This window comes from Larus michahellis, chromosome 3 (assembly GCF_964199755.1).
Source record: "Larus michahellis chromosome 3, bLarMic1.1, whole genome shotgun sequence".
Classification (NCBI taxonomy): domain Eukaryota; kingdom Metazoa; phylum Chordata; class Aves; order Charadriiformes; family Laridae; genus Larus; species Larus michahellis.
Genome location: NC_133898.1, coordinates 71787158 through 71807988, shown reverse-complemented (window position 1 = coordinate 71807988; position 20831 = coordinate 71787158). Strand labels below are relative to the sequence as shown.

The window sequence follows — 20831 nt, the reverse complement described above, 5'->3', positions numbered from 1 at the left end:
TCTGTCATTCAAATGGAACATGATTATTCTGCTCCCCACTTTATCTGAAATATTACTATAATGACTCAGAAGAGCTTATATCCTATCTAAATTCAAGTCTGTCTAAGAGAGGAGAGTCTATTTAATCTCTAATTGGATCTTGAGTAGAACTAAAACATGCAATCTTTACTGAGAGCTATTACTAAATGAATAGAAGTTTGATGTTTTCTTGGTGATGGTTCTATCAGAATTCTTTTCCAGTCCCTACCTTCCCTCACTCTATGACCAGCATGAAGACTGGATCAGCAAAAGCCAATTAAATATAATAAATTTATTTGGTACTTTATTATAAAGAAGGTAATAATCCAGATGAGAGCTGGATTAACAATGGAGTATTTCCTTCAACATAAGTAAATTAAGTTAGGAAAAGCAGCCCTTTGTTCATTCCCTTCTGCATCGGGTGGGCTGGCTAGAAGAACAAATAAACTCTTAGCGGTCAGTTAAGATAGTACATTGTCTGTTCAGTGCCTTGTCAAATTATATCACAACTCCATAGGTGCCAATCAATTGTGGAACAAATTGGTCACCGCTAATAAACTGGGAGCAATCTTATTTTTTTTAAAGGATTTCCTTCACATACATAGTGCTGATGTTCTGGTGGCAGGTATCTCTATATTTGCTGAATAAAATAAACATGTATCTAGAGAGTTTGTGAAGGTGAAAGAGTCCAAATAAACTTCGACATTTTACTGCAGGTCTGTTTCAAGGAGAAAGGAAATTCAAGGAGGCTAGCAGGGAATGTTACTGTATATAATATGATTTCAGTACCTTCAAGCACTGTATCTATTGGTAGATATTGCCACCAAGAATATGACAGAGCCACTGGAAGACTGAGGGAGCATCTGTGTTATTTCTCATATTCATGACAGCAAGCAAAAGAGCGTTCAGAGGCATATCAGGAAATAAATAAGGGTTTTGTGTGTTCTGGGCATGTCTTCTGCAATAAGAGGACATTATGATCTCTTAGAACCTTGAGTTACTATCAGCAGCTTCCTGTGAGACTCATCCTTTCTTTTGTATTCAGCAGTATGTGTGCTAGCTTTCTCCACTGAAACATTCTGCCCTGCCCGTTCATGTTTGTAAGCCTTCTATTTTTCTTTTTTTTTTTTTTTCTTTCCTTTTCTGGTAGCATTTGTTCAGTTGGTATAGTTCTAATTGTATGTCTATGTATACAATAATGTAATAGCAAGCAGGGTTCGTGTTTCCGAAAGCATGTCACCGTTCTAGAGCTGTATTGCAGCTCTATTGGTCTAATAAAAATAACTCTCTCTGTAATGCTCGTGCATTGTAATGCTGTAATACAACGTGTCAGCGACTATATTTCTGCTAGAATCACTAATAGCAAAGAGGGAAAAGATTGTCCAACTTCTTGATATTTGTTGATGCTGTTCATTTTGCTGATTTCTAAAATCTAGTGTTGTATGAGCATTGGCCTAAATCTAGTTTAATGCAGTAATATATTTTTGCCTTTGAAGGTGTCATGTCCTCTTGGGTTAAGCCTGGGATCAAAGCCTCTCTGAGCTAAATCCATTCTGATATAGATTTTACTACTAAACATATGAGCAATGTGCATGTGTTTTATTTCAATAATACACTTACTGTGCAATACTTTATTAATTTGTGAAATGTATTTTATGTCTTCCAAGTTATTTTTTAAATATAAATGCAAAGTGAAATGATTTAAAAGTTGTCCATCGGTGGGGAAACCATAGACCAGCCACTTCGTAGATTTCTTTGACTATACAAAGGACTTCTTTCCGTTGTCTACCTGTGGCCACATAATGCTATATCAGATGCCCCAGTATATTCCATCTGGCTTCCTCTCAGGAGGGTCATGGTCATCTAATTCACAAATGGGCACCTATATTTAGATCCTTTAATCACAAAATGGTGTCTTCCTAGCTGACAGGAGAGCATTTTACTGCTCAATGAGACAAGGGATAATAAACAGCACTGTGTTTAGTGAAGGTAGCTCCTGGTCTTCTGAAGTTACATTTGGCAGATGTTGTTCAGAAGAAATGAGGCAGCCTCTAGTGTAGTGGAGTAAGTGCTAAAACCTTACAGGCAGAGTTACAAGTGGCACTGGAGAGGGGAAGTGTGAATCACCAAATTATTCAAGAATAAGATGGGTTATGAAAGCTGTATGAGAAAGAGGTACTCTCCAATAATATTAGCAAGAGAGATCCTGACAGCTTACCTCAGAAAAGCATTGACAGCAGACTGACTAAGTGGAGGAAGAGAAAGACTTCTATAATTTGACTTCCATATAAAGGGATGCAAGCTTTCCTCATCTGTGGCTTTGCAAATATTCGTAGCAATGCTGTTTGTTTTCAATGCTGTAAATATTTGTGGTTTACTATCACTTGTCTTGATTTAAAAGTGATTTTCGTGTGAGAGGCACAACATCAAAGCATGCTTTACACAAGGTAGTACTGAGTGCTTCCTCTTATCCTCCAGCTGTCTTCCTGTTGAGCACGGCCATTTGTTCACAGGAAAGGAGCCATCTCTCCTGCCTCAGAAGGCTTTGGCTGACCCAGAATCTAACTCTCAGGATGTCGTAACCACTTTTGTCTGCTCTCTGGTTATATCTTTTAACAACATGTAAAATAATAATAGAAGTACAGTTAACCGTGAACAACCAAAAAATTATCTGCCAGAAACTTGGTGGATTAGAATTAAGATAGCTGTGATTTCTCTCTCCTATACTTGTACTTCTTGGGGAGTCTGTGACTTCTTGGACACATAGATTCTGCCTCCTGAGCTGGGAAGAAACATTTGATGTATTAATCTAAAAGCAGGAGGGAGAGATCAAGTAAATTCTGTGGAACTTCCTTGACGTTTTTAGTCAGCTATTCTTGTCTCAACAATGCATGCCTTTGTCACCAGCAAGGCAAACTTTTATGCTCTGTTCTCTTTGGTGTTGATATGGCTTCGGATGACAATCCTTGAGGCAGAACTCTGAATCTTCAGGTGATACAGAGAACAACATCAAAATGAAGGGATCTCACAGGTGCCCAACTTCTGTATCGCCTTTGTATTCAAAATTCAGTGTAAAGTAGTTTTTGCACTAGATGAGACATAATTATTCATGTAGCACATAGATCGACCTCTTAATTCTTTTGCCTGTGAGTGAACTTGTACTTTAAATATACAGAGGAAGGAAATTACCTTTATAAACAATGGCAGAAGGAAGTAGTACTTTCTGGTTTATATAAATTTGGGGTTTTTTCTAATCTATATTGGTATTATACAGCACACAAGGTAAATATATATTCTGAACTACCAGGTACTGTATCCGATAAGTGCTGTTTTGGGACCTTGACTTCAATGTGCAGTCCTGTTCGTGATATGCAAATCTTGCCAGTTGCAGCCATGAAACTCAGACTGCTGTGGCTAGCAGAGACCTCAAGAGACTTCTTAGTCACTCTTAGGCATCATACCTAGAATATCTCTGACATGTTTGAACTGCTGTTAAACATTTAATGAAGGAATTCAATAGCATTTTCAAGTAGCTTGATACTGATTTGACCATCCTTACAGTCGTAAGGCTTTCTGTGTACTCAAGCAGAATCTTCGTCATGCCTTCCCTGCAGTTGCCACAGGAAAATAAAAAATGGCCATTTCATTTTTCCAGTCTTTCATGTTTTGGTCAACTGTTTTCCTGTTCCCTCTTAGCATTCTCTTTTCTGGAGTAGTCAAACCCACCCCTAGTGCTTCCTGTGATTGTATTTTAGAAGTCCCTAACCCATTCTGACTGCTTTCTCTAAACTATTATCTGTTTGTCTAATCCTTTCTAACAGATTTTTGGTCAAAGTTTGCATTGTTGACTGCTTTTCTGTATGCATTTATTTTAAATGAGAACCTTTCATTTCCTTTTTTTTTTTTCTGTACGATCTGTCAATTCCCCATGTTGGTAAATGTAAAGGTTATGTGGTTGCGGAAAAGTAAAACCTGTCTTGGTACATATTTTTTATAGGTTGCCTGAAACCACACAATCTTTGTTTTCCCATTATTTTTATTTTCTTGAATATTTGTAGTTAGTCTGAACTTGAAAGAGAAATGATAGAATTCTGCGAAAGTTACTCTTTTAAAATGTTTGTCTAAAGCTGAAAGCAAGTCTGGGTACTTCTTGCAGCATTTCGGATATTTAAATTTTCTACATTCCTCTTACAGTAATAAACCAGTGTTTAGCCTTAACCAAAGGCAAAACAAAAATGCTGTAAAAAGTGTGTCTAAGGAAAAAAAGTCTTTTCATGTTGTTATGGTCAAGGCTGAATGTAGTCGCATTGGTGCTAACAGGTTTGGATACTGTGTAGATAAACATCTCATGCCGATGTTTGCTGATGATTCAAACCAGGGGGGGCTGTGGACTCCCTAGAGGACAATCACCAACCATATGAAATTTCACCAAAGCAAGTGCCAGATTCTGCACCTGGGATGGGTTAATCCTGCTTACACATAAAAACTGCGGGATGAGAGGCTGGAGAGCAGCACCCATGGAAAGAGATCTGGGGCTTTGGGTTGATGGCAAATTGAATATGAATCAACAGTGCACCCTGTCAGCCAAAGGGCCAACTGTGTCCTGGGGTGCATCAAGCACAGCATAGCTAGCTGGTTGAGGGAGCTGATTGTCCCGCTCTACACTGCGCTGGTGCAGCCCCACCTTGAGTACTGTGTGCAGTTTTGGGCATCAAACAATTTGAGTGTGTCCAGAGGAGGGCGATCAAGATAGTGAAAAGTATTGAGGGCAAGACTTATGAGGAGCGGCTGAGGTCACTTGTTTTGTTCATCTTGGAGAAGAGAAGGCTGAGGCGTCACCTTATTGCAGTCTACAACTTCCTCAAGGAGGGTGGCAGAGGGTGAGGTGCTGATCTCCTTTCTCTGTTGACCAGTGATAGGACACGAGGAAATGGAATGAAGCTGTGTCAAGGGAAGTTCAGATTGGACATTAGGAAAAGGTTCTTCACTGAGAGGGTGGTCGGTCACTGGAACAGGGTCCCCAGGGAAGTGGTCACGGCATCAAGGCTGTCAGAGTTCAAGGAGCATCCGGAAAATGCTCTTAGTCATATGGTTTAGTTTTAGGTGGTCCTGCCAGGAGCAGGGAGTTGGACTCAGTGATCCTTATGGGTCCCTTCCAACTTGAGACATTCTATGATTCTGTGATTCTATGATCCAAGCTTTGGGTTACGAATTGGAGTGAATTTTCTGGCTTTAACCTACCAATTAGCTGTACAGCCTTAGATGCAGTTTATGGATTTTTATACCTTCATGGATACCTTCAAAATCAGTTGATTTCCGTGCCTTAAATAATGGGACTTTTTTCTCCCCTTAAATTAGATGCATCTTAAAAAAATGAAGTGGATGACTTTCACTGCTTTCTGTTACTGTGTGCAAAACCATCTAGTATGATGAACAAGAGATGGTACGTTATGTCCTTGAGAATAACCAGATTATTCTCTTTATAGAAGACTCATGAGTTTACTCTGTGGTCAGCAGTACGCACTGGAAGGGCAAAAGGATTCCTGTGATTTGAATAGTCTCTGAGAGGGGGCTCACATTTCACTGAAGTATGAGGCAGATGCATTTAAAACCCAAAATGTAGCTCTTGCAACCTCTGATTTACTTAGGCTTCTTCCAAACCATTAACAAAAAAGCACTGGTTTTGTACTGAACTCTGTCATTCAAGTCTGCAGCTTTTGATTTGCATCCTAAAATTAATCTACGTTTTCCATTTTTTCATGGAAAAGCTAGTGTCAGTGCCGTAGTTTTGGGGCAAAAAACGTATATTGCTATGACATGAGGGTCTGGTTATTGACTTCTCACATTGAAGGCTTAGTCAAACAGAGAAAGGACTGGAGCATTCATTTAAAGTAAATTTATTTGATTCTATGACAGAAAATTCTTACTTTATTTTTAGGTTATTTCCTAAATAAAGCTCATTCTAAAAAAAACCATCACTAGGCTTTTTTCTTTTTTGGTAGTTTTCCCCATCAACAAAATTGAAGTTATTGAATCTTCTAAAGACCGCTAAGGCTGCTGATGTAGAGGCGCAGCCTGAATGAGGACCATATAACTGAAATACACTAAAAACCTAATGCCAGTATCAAGTGGAAACTTGCTTAGGTTTCAGATCTGTTTCTGATTACTTTGTTAGTCCATGTGTTTAAAGAATTTGCAGCCTTCAACAGGCATAGAAGAAAAATGACTAAGTGTGATTTCTAGATAGTTGAGCAAGCAGGAATGGTCCATAGAGTTGTAATCTCCAGGTATCTGCATATGGTTTTGCAAAACTAGAAGTCTGTTCTTGGGAAATACTGACACTGGAGAAAACTGCCCCCAAACGGTTAAGGCCTGTTTTCTTTCATTTAATTGCATTTTTCCTGTCTTTTTTCTCCCCAGGTAGCAGCAGCTGGAGGACATCTCAAATTTACAGTCTCCTATGACTTCACAGAGAAAGAAGAGACAGTTCAATTGATGGTTCAATCTGATGTCATCATAGAGGTAAAGGGATTGTATTTTCAGCCACCAACAAAAAAAAAAAAGAAAATTGCCTACTTCTTCAGATGTTCAGCATGAAGTCTAGTGGTTGAGGACACAAAACAGCAAGGTGCACATACCTTCAGCTAATTTATAGTATCAGAAAATGGACACACTTTAGAGAAATAAAATCTTCAGTATCTCAAGGAGCCTCTAGTAATATTGCAGTAACTTACAAAACTATCTTCTTCCTGTTCATCAGGAATAACGAATGCTTGTCTCTAAATTGGAGAGACATGGATTTGATGGATGGACCACTTGGTGGATAAGGAATTGTCTAGATGGCTGCACTCAAAGAGTTGCGGTCAACGGCTCAACGTCCAAGGGATGAGCAGTGATGAGTGGCGTTCCTCAGGGGTTGGTATTGGGACCAGTGCTGTTTAAGATCTTTGTTGGTTACATGGACAGTTGGATTGAGTGCACCCTCAGCAAGTTTGCCGATGACACCAAGCTGTGTTGTGTAGTTGCCAGGCTGAAGGGAAGGGATGCCATGCAGAGGGACCTGAACTGGTGTGAGAGGTGGGCCTGTGCAAACCTCATGAAGCTCAACAAGGCCAAGTGCAATGTCCTGCACATGGGCTGGGGTAATCTGAAGCATAAATATAGGCTAGGCAGAGAGTGGACTGAGAGCAGCCCCAAGGAGAGGGACTTGGGGGTGTTGGTGGATGAGAAGAAGCTCAACATGAGCCAGCAATATGCACTTGCAGCCCAGAAAGCCAATCAGATCTTGGGCTACATTAAAAGAAGCGTGTCCAGCAGGTTGAGGAAGGTGATTGTGCCTCTCTGCTCCTCTCTGGTGAGACCCCACCTGGAGTACTGTGTCCAGCTCCGGGGCCCCCAACATAACATGGACCTGTTGGAGCGAGTCCAGAGGAGGTCCAGGAAGATGATCAGAGGGCTGGAGCACCTCTCCTGTGAAGACAGGCAGTCTGAGAGAGTTGGAGTTGTTCAGCCTGGAGAAGAGAAGGCTCCAGGGAGACCTTATAAGCATCCTTTCAGTACTTAAAGGGGGCCTACCAGAAATATAGGGAGGGACTCTTTATCAAGGAGTGTCGCAACAGGACAAGGGGTAACACTTTTAAATTGAAAGAGGGTAGATTTAGATATTAGGAAGAAATTCTTTACTGGGAGGGTGATGAGGCACGGGAACAGGTTTCCCAGAGAAGCTGTGGATGCCCCATCCCTGGAAGTGTTCAAGGCCAGGTGGGACGGGGCTTTGAGCAAAGTGGTCTAGTGGGAGGTGTCCCTGCCCATGGCAGGGGGGTTGGAACTAGATGATCTTTAAGGTCCCTTCCAATTCTAACCATCCTATGATTCTATGAAATAAAATAATTGTTTGTTTGAGGTAACACTTTCACATTTTTTTCAGCAGACCTGTTTTTGTGCAGCTTAGCATTGTATGAATTTTCTCTTGCCTATGCAAAGCCATGACACTAGGTTTTATCTGAATAACCTAAACTTTCTTTTGCGCTGACTTTCAAGTGTACCAGGCAAGCCCATTTCAGGGTTATGAAGGTAAATGTTATTCCTGATATTTATTATTCTTGTAAAATATATTATTCAATAAATCCTATACCCCAGGTGGCTACAGATAGAGCTTCTTTCCTGACTTTTTTAAAATTTAAATGTATCTCTCTCACGGCTCTATCCAGGGAGGTGACTTGAGAATCAGCACTCCAAAAGAGGGGTTTCACCTGCAGCCTTCTGAAGAGCACACTGAAGAAATTTTGCTGAAACCAGAATCTTTCTCCGTGCATGGCACTGATGTTCCTGTCAGCAGGAGGGAGTTCATGACTATCCTTGCAAATGTAAAGAGGATCCTCATAAGAGCCACATACAGCTATGGGATGAATGCCATCTACAGGTGAATGTGGGAAACGTGTCCTTCTGCTGCAGGCAGAGTCTCAAAATACTTGTATCTTCATAGAATTAAGCTGATGTAATTTAAAACACACTAATTTATTATCATGAAATCTATAGCATTCATTTAGACTTTCAAACATTAGTTAGTTTTTTTTTTTCATTTTGGCTAGGCAGGAGGAGGAGAGATAACAAACAGCCTTGTAAGAAAATGAAATCACATGGACTATTAACGCATGAATGACGGTTCTATATATACGTATATTTTGTGAACACTGTAATTCCCATGTATATGGTCAATCATGGACTGCAGTAATGACACGTGGAAGTAAGAGACGACATATTTCTTATGTATTGTTTTCCCCATTTAATGAGCGTACAGAGCCACATTAACAGTGGACCAGAGAATAATATCCTAAGTCTCTAAGATGGAAAAGCGGCTTGAGGGGAGTTTTCTATGTTTTTAATCAGTACCACACACAGAAAAGGCTAATCCCAAAGCCTTTACCTTGATTTCTGTCAGGTTGCTCTCTGGACTGCTTAAAACCACTGATTTCATGTGAACTCTTCTGAGTCTTCTGACAAAATGAAAGACATGTTATATGAGATGACAGTAGTTCTGTCTCAGTGGCTGCAGTGTGGTTGAACCTGTAAAGCTCATCTTGCATTTAAAATTTTCATAAGTGCATGAGCAAATACTCCAGGTGGGCTAGAAGACAGCCTGTCTTCTGATAGTGTATGATTGCACTCTGTCTATACGTTGATAGTTAGGTGGCATAAATAATATTTTTGAAATGTGCAATGGAATTGATTGCCTAGTAGTTTTCTACTCACAAGGCATGAAACCCGAAATGTTCTCTAACCTACACATCACTTGATTCAGCCACATAAGCCAATTTGGAATGGAGGGAGCTGATAGCGCATTAGTGATTGTTTGCTGAGAGCATAGATACAGTTTTTGCTACTGTGAAATTTCTTAAGCCATCCAAGCATCATTTGAATACTTAGGTAATTAAAATACATCCTAAATTGAAAGGCAGGTTGTGTCAACAGCATACAGTTTTCTGATTTGAGCTTTGGCAGCGTACATTTTTCCCCGTAAAATTCATGTTTCTTCAATCTCTTTCTATGGTTAATTAGTATGTATTACCTCCCTGTAAATAAGTTTATGAATCATAACTAGCTTGAGTTTAAGCCATACTGTTCCCTTATCTGCTCACTTGGTCATCAATCTGGCATTTCCTTGCATCCAGTTTAAAAACCTTTCATGGCCCATCGCCTGCCCATCCTGGTGTCAGAGGAGAGTCAAACCACCAGGACAGAGTTCATCTCTTATGCACTATGAGCAGACCATGAGAAGCTGTTAATCCACAGCTTACAGCTGAGACTAGTGGGAGCTCGGTGCATGCTGTTCCTCCACTCCCTTCCCATTCAAATAAAATGAAAAAAAATGTAGTCAGAATTTTTCAAACTAAAGGAGTGCAGGAACAGTTTTGGGATGAACAATAGGGGGTTTTATGCTATGCTGTTTTAAAGGAGATATGTAATACTTACTAAATATTATGGGAAACGCAAATTTCAGCTATCAGTAGTTTACATACATTTGTGTACTGACACTTGAACTCGAGTGAGAAGGGGAGGCTTTCCTACAAAACGCATTTTGTCTAAGCAGTTAAAATCTGTGAAGAAAGTGCATTGCTGGACATGTACTGGCTCCATCTTGCCTCTGCTGGGATTGATCAGGTGCCCTCTGGGCAACAACATAGAGCTCTGGTCAGCACACACATGCACACATGTAGAACTGGTGCAGTCTATAGTTCATGCCTTCTAAGTAAGAAGTGGCAGACCTGTCAGTGGCACGTTTGGTAGACTATGCATCACTGCCTGCATCCCAGATTGCTGCTTTAGCCATTTGGTCATGTCTGGGCCCTCACTGTTCTGTAGTTTTATTCATATTCAGCCTTTGGAACATTTTAGTGGCATGTTGTAGATAACTTTCCAAAAACGTCTCTTGGAAATATTCTTCAAGAAGAGCTCTGGCACAAAAATTCCATTTGTGCTTTGCAGGTTAGTAGGCACCATCTTCTTGATGCAGTGACGTTACAATTAGGAAGGTTGGTCCCTTAAAGACAGTGATTTAAAAGGGAGTTAGGGGAAGGGACTGAAGTAGTTTTGAAGAGTACCTTTTTTTTCTAGAAATGGTTTTATATTACTGGTACATCTCTGGGTGTCCCTATGATGTCTCTAACCAGATAAGAATGCAATGGTTACTGTATCGCTGTGATGACCATCAGCATGTCCAGAAGTGTCTGAAAATAGTTTGCTCCAAACGAAACACGTTTTATTGAGTGCTGTCAGGGTGCTCATTGCAGTTTAGTGTGACAGAAGAGAGGGTGTGAAATTCCAGTCACAATTAACTGAATTGGATTTTTCATCTTTGATTTAATTGGAGGAATTGTAGTTTCACCCATCAGGGTGGGATTTACTGAGCGTAGTTAATCTTCTCAGAACAGTGCGTGCTCACAATCACGTGATGTAGCAGCAACAGCATCTACTGTCATCCAGCCCAGTTTATGATCTGTTGTTGGAGGCATATTGCTGTTTTTCAGGATATGCCTCAGTTCTGACTTTTTTATATTCTCTTTGACTTTCACTCATGCTAAAACTTATTAGGTGCAAAGTTCTGCTCATAACTCTATGATCATGCAAAGCAACTCTTTTCTCAGTATTCTGCCCCTTTAGTACTACAGGGAAAATGTCCAGTCCCAATGAAGACGATATTCTTTGTGATATCTTAGTCTGATTAAGGACTTCTGTTGATGGGCTCCAAAGGAAGACATTTTTGCCAAAAAAAAAAAAAGTAGAGCTAAGCCTTAGTAGATAAATAGATTTGAACTAAGAGTTTTGTATTATCTTTTAAACAGGTATGTGTGGGGGACAGATGGATATTCCTCTGAGAGAGTAAAGAGGGTCTGGCAGAGAGACAGAAATATTACAGTATTATTAGGTCCTTCATGAATGACAATTTCTGCCTCAAAGCATCAGCAGAATTATGCAACATACTAATTAGAGATTGCTATATTAAGCAACCTGTTCATTTAAATATTGAAAGTTTTCAAAATGGATAATGACACTACATGTGTAAGGATTTCCAAGGGTGCTATTATAATCTATGCTTGAGAAGAGACCAGAATGGAGGCATTGTAAGATTAAGCAACTTTCTTGCAGTCATGTAGAAAAAGATTTTAAAATTCAGTGGAGTTCTCTCCAGTTAGCAAGAGCTTTAACTTAAACACTATTTTTACCCTTGTTTAGTTTAACCTACTAGAAACATTAGTTATTCAGTAGCATTTTCAAGTAGTTACTAAGCAATATTAATGCAGTAATGGTGAGTTTGACTCAAGCACGGTTTTGAGAACATTTTGGGGGTCTTTTAAGCTTTGAACATTGCTAATGCTCTATGGCATAATTAGGAAGCCCAAATGAGTGGGCTTTCATTTAGTTGATCAAGTAGGATAAAAAATGAGAACACAGAAATGCAGCAATCTATCTGCGTATTAATCAAGATCCTGCTCTGACATGAGAGGTCTTCCAAACTGTTGCAGTTAAGTCCATCTGTGGTAGAAGCAACAGGCCAGGAAAAGAAAGCTCTCTTCTATAATTTTGTTTAATCTAATAGTGTTAGCTTGTGCTTCAAAGACAGTTTAGTAGCACTGTTTCTTCATTTTTAATATTAAGAGTGGCCAGTGATGGTAAATATTGTAGACACTCAGATGGGCATTGGAAATTGTGGTACTAAAGACAATGGATTGCTTGCAACCATCAATCAGTGCTTGATGCAAGGAGAAAGAGAGAAGGAAAGGCAAAGGGTTTTCTTCCATATGCAGAATTAGTTTCAAGACAAATAAGCAATGATTGGGTCAGTACTTAGTGTGCCTTGTGTAGCTGATGTGATTCAGATGCCTCGCATAGCAGACAGTAAACTATGCTGATACTGCCTGAAACGTCCCCTTCCCTTTTAATCTTGTTTGTTTTTAGAAGCCAACAGTTGCCTGCTGACAGTAACAGTCAGCTTAAATATTTGGTCTCGATGTTGAATCTCAAATTGTTCATGCATCTCCAAGATCCAGTGCCCCATTACTGCCAGCATTATGTATTTTAATGAATGCAGAATGACATCGAGGAATCAAAATTGCAACATCAAAATGGGAGGAAAAAAAAAATCACTGTCGCTTTCTTCAATGAGTAACTGTTAATGCTAAAAACTGTTAAACACATTAAAATCCCATTTAGCAAATAGCAGAATGTAATGAAAATTGGAACAATTCAGTGAATACAAATGTGGGATAATACTGGGCAGATTGTTTCTGTGTGTAACTGCTTCCCTTTGTTCCAAGATCTGTGCTGGGAGGAAACTAGCTGTAGTTCAAGGGATAAATAAAACTTGGCCTTTTACTAGTAATTTGTTTCTTTAATAAGAATCTTTACAGATTTTTCTCCTTAAATTGTTAGATTTCTTACTGTTAAAGTCATCACCATTTGATATATAATACCCTAGAGACTGGTTATCTTATTGTAAGGAAAACTCAAAAGGATGATTGCAAAATAAGCATGCATCAATGGAGCGAAGGGGGAAATATTGAAAAGTGAGAGAGATCCTACTGAACATCTGGATAGGAACACGCATAAGTCTCATAAAGTAGTTTCAAGAACCTTTTCGGAGGTTCTGGTATCACCAAATTAAATTCCAGTTTCTATTACACTATTGCATAATCCGCAATAGTAGACCCCAAGTCCAGCTATATCCTTAGTGATGGTAAAATTTCTGTTTTTCTGAAGCTCCCATTCTAATTTCAGAAATCTTCCCTTTTTCCCCCTTACCTTTCATGTCTGTCTTATTGAGAGTAGTCATAAAATTGAGTGGGAAAATATCCTGTCTTAACCTTTCCTCCAACTGCTGCAGTAACAACATAATATTTTTCTTGGATGTTTTCTGATCCAAGGTCATCGAAACAATTTTCAGGATTTTTTGGCAGCCAAAAGATAAATGCCTTAGTATGGAGGAAAAAAAGTTTGTCTTACGTTTTCCAAAGAAAATGAATTATTTTTTAACAAAATGCATGTCATGATAGAAAGGTATTTTCTGATGAAAAAGACTTCAAAAGAAGCTTTCCAGGTAGCTCTAGTAACCAAACGCTCTGTTAAGATTGCTGGGTGAAAATAGAAGTCATTGAGCCTCTATAATGCCCTGATGTTCCTTCTGAATTCTCATAAGAATTAAATCCCCAAATTCCGATTTCTTTCCCCAAATGGATACTGTTAGGTAAGCTACCTCTGTTTCACATATTACATGTAAGATTATCGAAAGAATTTTGTTGTCTCTCTCATCACACTTCCATGTTTTTTTAAACAAAAATCATGTTCCATGTTTGACTAAAGAATGGGTGTTTAGCCCATGTCTATTTTTTAAGGGCAATTGTGCCTGGAACAGAAAATTCTCTAAGTCTGTCTTCTCTGTCATTGGTGAAACTGAGGTATATGGTAGAAGATTTCCTTTTTCTTTCATGTACATACCTTTTTCTTTATACACATAATACTTAGATCCTCCTGGACAGAACTGAAGTCTTTTTCAGAGGTCAAATCTCCAAAATAAAAACACCCTATAACCAAAAGTTAGTAATGTAGTATTTTAGAAAGCTGGAGTAGTGATTTATAAATTTTGAGGATACAGCTTAGTGTCAAATTTGCTATATATACAGCTGCAATGCAAGTTGGCATTCGTGGCTTGCAGGTCAGGAATAGCCTTCCATCTACTCTTAGAGTGCTGTGGGACTTTTTAAATCTATTTTTATCAATGTATCTCTGACCATAGTCTTCCTCACGTGACGATCAAAAATAGTAACAAGCTTACAGACATGTGGTTTAGGAAGAAATAAATTAATATGAAAACCTCCTTATTTTTGAACAGGAAAACATGAACAAGCCACTGAATGTCACTACAAACTGTTCCAGCTGCACACATACTTCCATCTAATTTGCTGTTTTAACTGTTTCATTTCTGTTACATCCAGACTACGAAGCGTTAGCATTGAAGCTGCTGACCACACTTCAACTGGGAGAAAGGTGGCATCTGCAGTGGAGTTATGTGACTGTCCCCCGGGGTATGATGGTACCTCGTGTGAGGTGAGTGTCACGATGAAGTCGTGATCAATTGTGCTAACACTGTGATAGTTGTAAGTAACCACTGGCTCTGTGTTGGTAGAAAATAGTAAGAGCTGTCCATTCCTGTTAGGAATTTGGTATAGCTTGTCTCGTGACCTTTATTTCTAGGTGGTGGCTCATTGTATTTGATAGTATTTGATGTTTTACACGTCTGTGGTGATTTCTAAGTTATGAAAAGACATTTCTCTTAATAAAATGAAAATTAAAGCAATATTTGTACTCTTCAGCCAATTGATGCTACAAATGCATGAAACTATGACAATTAGAAGGAAAATGACAGTTATCTGACCTGTGCATAGCAAAGCCAGATCAAATTAGCTAGTTAATGTGGTTGAGTTTCCTTTTTTGTTTTCCCAGGGCTTTGCCATTTGTCCTGGAGTCTTTGAGGGTTGTGTGTGTGTTCTTGTGAGGATTTTTTCATTTTAATTTGGTCCTGTTACAGATAATAACATGCACTTATGCTCAGAAAATACCCGCTTTCCTCACAAAACCATTAGCTCACACAGAATGTGTTCATACAAGTATACATATGATTAACTAGCTCATGTGGGCATAGCTTGGGGTAAATAGAAGACAAAAAAAAAATTCTTCAAAACCTTTGCCTTTAAGGAAATAGTTTCAAACACCAAGATGCTCTGCTTCACAAAACTACAAACAGTATGCCATTTACACAGGCGCTCTAGGCATTTGCTTGTCAGCTCTCTTTTTCTTTAAAATCTTCCATGCTTCTATGTGATATTTAGGGCTTAGAGTCTAGTTTCATGCCAAATGTGGTTGCTTGTTGCTGGGGCTAGATAAACTAATGTAGAAAGAAGGCCAGAAGGAATTAATGGATATTCCTATCACTTCCAAAATGGTACAGACAGAAAAAAAACCCCAACACCAAAACTGGAGAAGAATATTGCCTAGATTGGCTAGAGAAGTAATTTTGGCGTCTGACCATTGTTCAATTATTTGAAGAAAAAAGCTGTTTGAAATGTCATTGCGCTTCACACTTTTTTTTTACTTGTCCATTTTTCCTTTCACTTCAGATTTATATATGTGTTTTCACAGAAAGCAGTTGGAGAGGCCCTGACTGCAGATGTTTCAATATCTATTTTTGTTGTAGAACCTGAAGGACTTGGGTAGAATTCCTGCCTTGGTGTTGCTGAAGTTCTCGGTTCAACATTGTGTCCTTCAATGCTAAATATTCTCTCCAATTCAAAACAGTCCCTGAAATTTGATATATACTTAAGATCCTATTCCACAATAGAAAGTACATATAAGATAACTGCGAATTTAAAGTCTCTACGCACACTAGTGGGCATGGACATTCTCTGATTCCTGCCCTGGCTTAGTGCTATCCGCAGACCTATTGAACTAAAACATATTGTAGTTCCTACGTGTGTGTTGGTGTTCCTCCCAAGACTGAAGGCCAAGAAGGTATGACAGACTTCTGCATGAGCACATATTTCCTGGGTCACCTCACTGAATTTCAGAGCATTTTGGACTGCTCAGAATTACCACTCGACAAAGTGGGCCTATCTTATGATAATGATACCGTTCAAAGTTTTAGTTTCCATGCCTTTATTCACTGAATTAATTTCTCATGAGTCTTCTGTAGCAGAGGTTCAACAAATGACATACATTGAACAACTGTGCTTGATAGAAAAAAAATTGGAAATATTTTAGTGTTCTGAGAAGGCAGTTGTGATTTTTTTAACAAGGACAAGCAAAAAAAAAAATCCAACAGTGAAGTTTTAGATTTGCAGGCAAACTAGCAGTTGAGAAAGTTGGGAAGGTAAATTGAAAACGTGGGTATTTTTAGAATACCATATTTGTTTCTTCTGGATACTTTAAGCCTTGTCCAACTCTTTGCTTTTTCCACTTTCAACCTAGTAGAGTTTCAATTTTTATTGATTTTGTGCAGGTTTTCCATTTTATTTTCTCTTCTTCATTTAATTTAATGTATGTGTTTGTTTCCTGCATAATGATATTGTGGTACCTGGCATAGAAGCCGCAGCACTAAAACCAACCATTATTTAACTATTTTCTTAATATGAATGTTTTGGTACGATCTGTCTTCAGAAGATAACCAATCCCATTTAAAATATGCTGTCTCTTATAAGATTCTTCCGTTACACAAATTTGGAGTTAATTTTCTATAAGATTCTAGTCAAAGGAAATTTTTATGTCTCTGCTAGTATATCTGAGAAATGAACACAGAATTGCATGAGCATAGGTAATGCAGATAAAATTTTAAAATTCAAATACCATTTGGACTTATTTGTGATAGTTACTTTGCCTTACTCTTGTGAATCTTCTGGCCTTTATTTGTCAATATCTTCACATCTAATTGTTCTTCTCCACCAGATTTCTTCCCTTTCTATCTACTCTTTTGCTTTCACTGTGGAAGAAGTTGTATTTAACTTGCAACACTACGATAGTCAAGAACTTCCCTGACGTTTGAACGTTACATCATCTCTTTTCTTAAGATCCCAATCTGTAATCCTTTATTTTAGTTCTGTTCTAAGCATTGATGTAGATATTCCATGTCTAAGTCCTCAGAATTAGTGATTTTTGGAGCCTTATCTTGTGCAATATCATGTATATCTGTGCATGAGATCATTTTTTTCAGAAAGAGGAAAAAGATTTATAGATTTATACAGAAACAGCTTAGGCAGTTGCATCTCATGCCACAGAAAAAAAAATAGGGCAATTTCTTTTAACCTGTTTTTCTTTTCTAGATTTTATTAATTTATTTATGGGTTTTGTTAGAATAAGGAAGGAAGGAAGGAAGAAGGAAAAATAAGGATAATGTCTCAGGTTTTAGAATGTTTTTAAAAAATAATCATTTCACTTCATCTTCAAATCACGGAATCACGGAATCACGGAATCTTCAGAGTTGGAAGGGACCTCTAGAGATCATCTAGTCCAACTCCCCTGCTAGAGCAGGATTGCCTAAAGCACATCCCTCAGGGCTGCATCCAGGCGGGTCTTGAAAATCTCCAGAGAAGGGGACTCCACAACCTCCCTGGGCAGCCTGTGCCAGTGCTCTGTCACCCTCACCGTAAAGAAGTTTTTCCGTGTATTTGAATAAATTACTTTAATGTTTTGCAGGAGTAAGACAAAAAGGGACACTGTCTTTATTTTTATAAAGGAGAATTTTCTTCCTTTTTGGAGAGTGTATGTGAAGGGGAAGGGATTTTCTGAATTTAGTGATACTTTTAGTATTCTATCATTACGAAACTTTTTCTTTGTATTAGCCAGCTGGTTTTGAAGGTCAACACTTTGTCATGTACTTTTTATATTATGCAAAATCCATGGATCACATGAGCAGTCTTATTGAGGAAAGATATTTTGCAAAAACTGTAAAACCATTTGTGAGATATATAGTAAGGAAGACTGCTGCTTGACATCTTATTATGAAGAAATTGAATAGCTGAATTTTCGCTGATGAATCGCAGTTGTACGATGTCACCTTTTCTAAGGAAAAACTGGCCATGCATTTAATATTGATCTGAATTTGACAATAAAAAAAAAATCAGAGCACCTTCTTAAAGGGAAATGACTATGCTTTATATTTAAGAAGCACAATTTGTGAATAAAAGGATGGCTTTGTTTTCAGACTATGCTATATTTCAGTGTTACCTTTTGTTAGACTCCAAACAAGAAAGACTAAATAGTATTTTATTCACTCTTTGCAGCTAACTTCTCAGAAGAGGTGTTTGTTGCTTGGGGTTTTTCTTCTCTCCTTCAGTATTTTGCCTTCTGGCTATTTTTCAATCTGTACCTCTTGCTTTGATGCTGTCATGCTTCAGTTCTTCATTTCCCTGCTTTATTTTACCATTTCAGAAGAATGATCAAGTTAAGGCTTCCTCTGATCTCACACCTGCCAATAAGGCTAAGGTCAGTGCAAAGCCATAGCACCAGGAAGAGCAACTTTCTAGAGAAATGTTGGTATTTTTATTAATTTGACAAGTTTGGTTTTGCATGTGCAGGTATCAAATTCACAATATTTTTAAACTCACATTCCCTTTCCTGTTCAAGCAAGAGTTTAACTTTTTATCTATTTTTTCTTGCAGTTTTGCTGGCCTCGACACAGGCGTGTGAATGGCACAATTTTTGGTGGGGTCTGTGCACCATGTACATGCTTTGGTCATGCAGAATTCTGTGATGATATCACAGGGGAATGCCTGGTAAGTGCCACTACAGGAAACTGGATCAAAATGGCCAACATCAATTCCATATACCTGTGCAATTGAATTGACGACCTCTGAGACTTGAAATACTCAAGGAGAAAAAAACCAGCAATTAACAGAAGGTATCTTGAACTGTTGCTGAAGTTAAGGATCCCCTCACACCAAGATATGGTAGCTTCTACAGTTAAACAAAAGGAATCTTTTATTCACAAAGGATTTATGTTTTGAAATAGAATCAATAGTATAAGGTATGGCATGCAGAAAGCAGCAAATATATCAATATTCTTCCATGTGAGATTTATCTCCCCCTCCCATCTGTCTCCTGCAATGTATTTAATTTATAGGTAGCAGCTAACTTTGTAAATTCTGTTCTAGTATGACAAGAGATATTGTTAATGGCTTCCTTCATCTAAATTCCTAGTAAACCTTGAAGAACACTTAATAAATGGTACTTTAAAAAATAATAAAACCATATGATTTTGGCTAAATCAACTTTTTTTTTTTCTTATAGGCTATGGAGATTTTATGTAGTTACCTCGTAATTCAGCAATTAAATGTGTGATATTATCCATAGCAAGCCTACCAGCACACCCCTGTTTCCAACCCATTCAGTAGCCTTTTGGAGTGGGTGAATTATGCTGAATAGACTGTTCTGATTAACTCAAGGGCATTTTTAGTTTTATATTGTCTGACATGGCATGAAGCTTGAAACAACATTTCTCATTTCATTAGTCTTGCAGAAACACAATTTGAGCCAGTGCCAGTTTAGTGGGATATCATACTCTCATTTCCCTGTAGAATTTCAAGCAGACTCTGTATTGTGCATGTTTCTAAATGTTCCCTTTTATTTCCTTAAGAAAAAGCTGCTGGGAAAAATCCAAAATGAAAATTCAGGCTTTTTTCAATATAATTTGGCACTTTTACAATTATCGCTGGTCTTCCTGTTTTGCCCATACAAGATGTTTAATTGTATTGCAGTGCAAAACAAGATATCCTTAATGTGTTGATCAGTGAATTTTTCAAATTGCTTTTTCATGAATAGAAGCTTAAAATGATTCTCAATTTAATTATACCGTATACGTTATAGAAGTACATCGGACGAAAAATATGTATGACAACAGTCGTGTTTTGAATCCTTCACTTACATGCAATGAAAATATTTATCGGTAGGGTAATACGGATTTGTGCTTCTCAACAAAGATAAAATTTATTGCATTAATGACTGCAGCCTCCAGCTATGATGTCTACACCATCAGTTTGGGATAAAATCAATTAACAGAAAAGAAAGGGAAGGGAGAATCCCGGTTAAGGTGTATCATAACCATTGACTATTTTGCTTAGGGGTGCATAGCCAGATGTGAGTTCTGAGACATCTTGCTTCTGTGTCTTCAAGTTTTAGCCCTTGCGCAAGTTCCCTCTTAATTTTTGTCTATAGCACTGGCCTGGATGTGAGAGAAGGGCACATAGCTGCATACTGTAGCATTTTTGCCCTTTTCAGCTGATGTGAACTATTGACTGAGACAGTAGAGCTCCCCCTTCCGATGTTTCAAGGGTGCTGGTGTAAAGATAACAGCACTGACGAAGTGGAAAATAACCAGTTGAAAATGTACTTTAATCTATATGCATTATCAGCCATTCTGTGTTTTATGTGTTCTGTTTGAGCTTATACTAGATCATCCTATAAAGAAGAGGCGCACAGGGAGCTTAAAATCAGTTCTGGATTTTCTTGCAGCTTACTTTGAAAACACTGTAAGTGCAGTTAGATTGGTTAGTATCTGTGCAGGCTATTAAACGCTGCTGTTCAATTTGGATCATAAGCCTTTTGAAGTAAAAGAGAGAGAAGTCTGAATGCTGAAAAAGAGAAATGTTTCACATCAAAGGCATTCTTTCTATTGAGGTTTACACAGCCTTTTGGCCGCCTTATTATTATTCATGGTGTTTTTTCAGTAATACAACAGACAATTTAGGCACCTAATTTACTGATATGATACT

General features: G+C 38.3%; 1 protein-coding gene across 10 annotated transcripts in view; it reads left to right on the top strand.

Annotated features, from left to right (window-relative positions):
• Window positions 1-20831, top strand: part of LAMA2 (laminin subunit alpha 2) — a 376159-nt gene that overhangs the window by 198605 nt on the left and 156723 nt on the right. For all 10 annotated transcript variants that reach the window (XM_074580763.1, XM_074580762.1, XM_074580760.1 and 7 more), the window contains exons 13-16: window positions 6439-6540; window positions 8229-8440; window positions 14508-14619; window positions 18723-18836. In XM_074580763.1, coding sequence (XP_074436864.1) covers window positions 6439-6540; window positions 8229-8440; window positions 14508-14619; window positions 18723-18836 — 540 coding nt within the window. The remainder of the gene's footprint in view (window positions 1-6438; window positions 6541-8228; window positions 8441-14507; window positions 14620-18722; window positions 18837-20831) is intronic.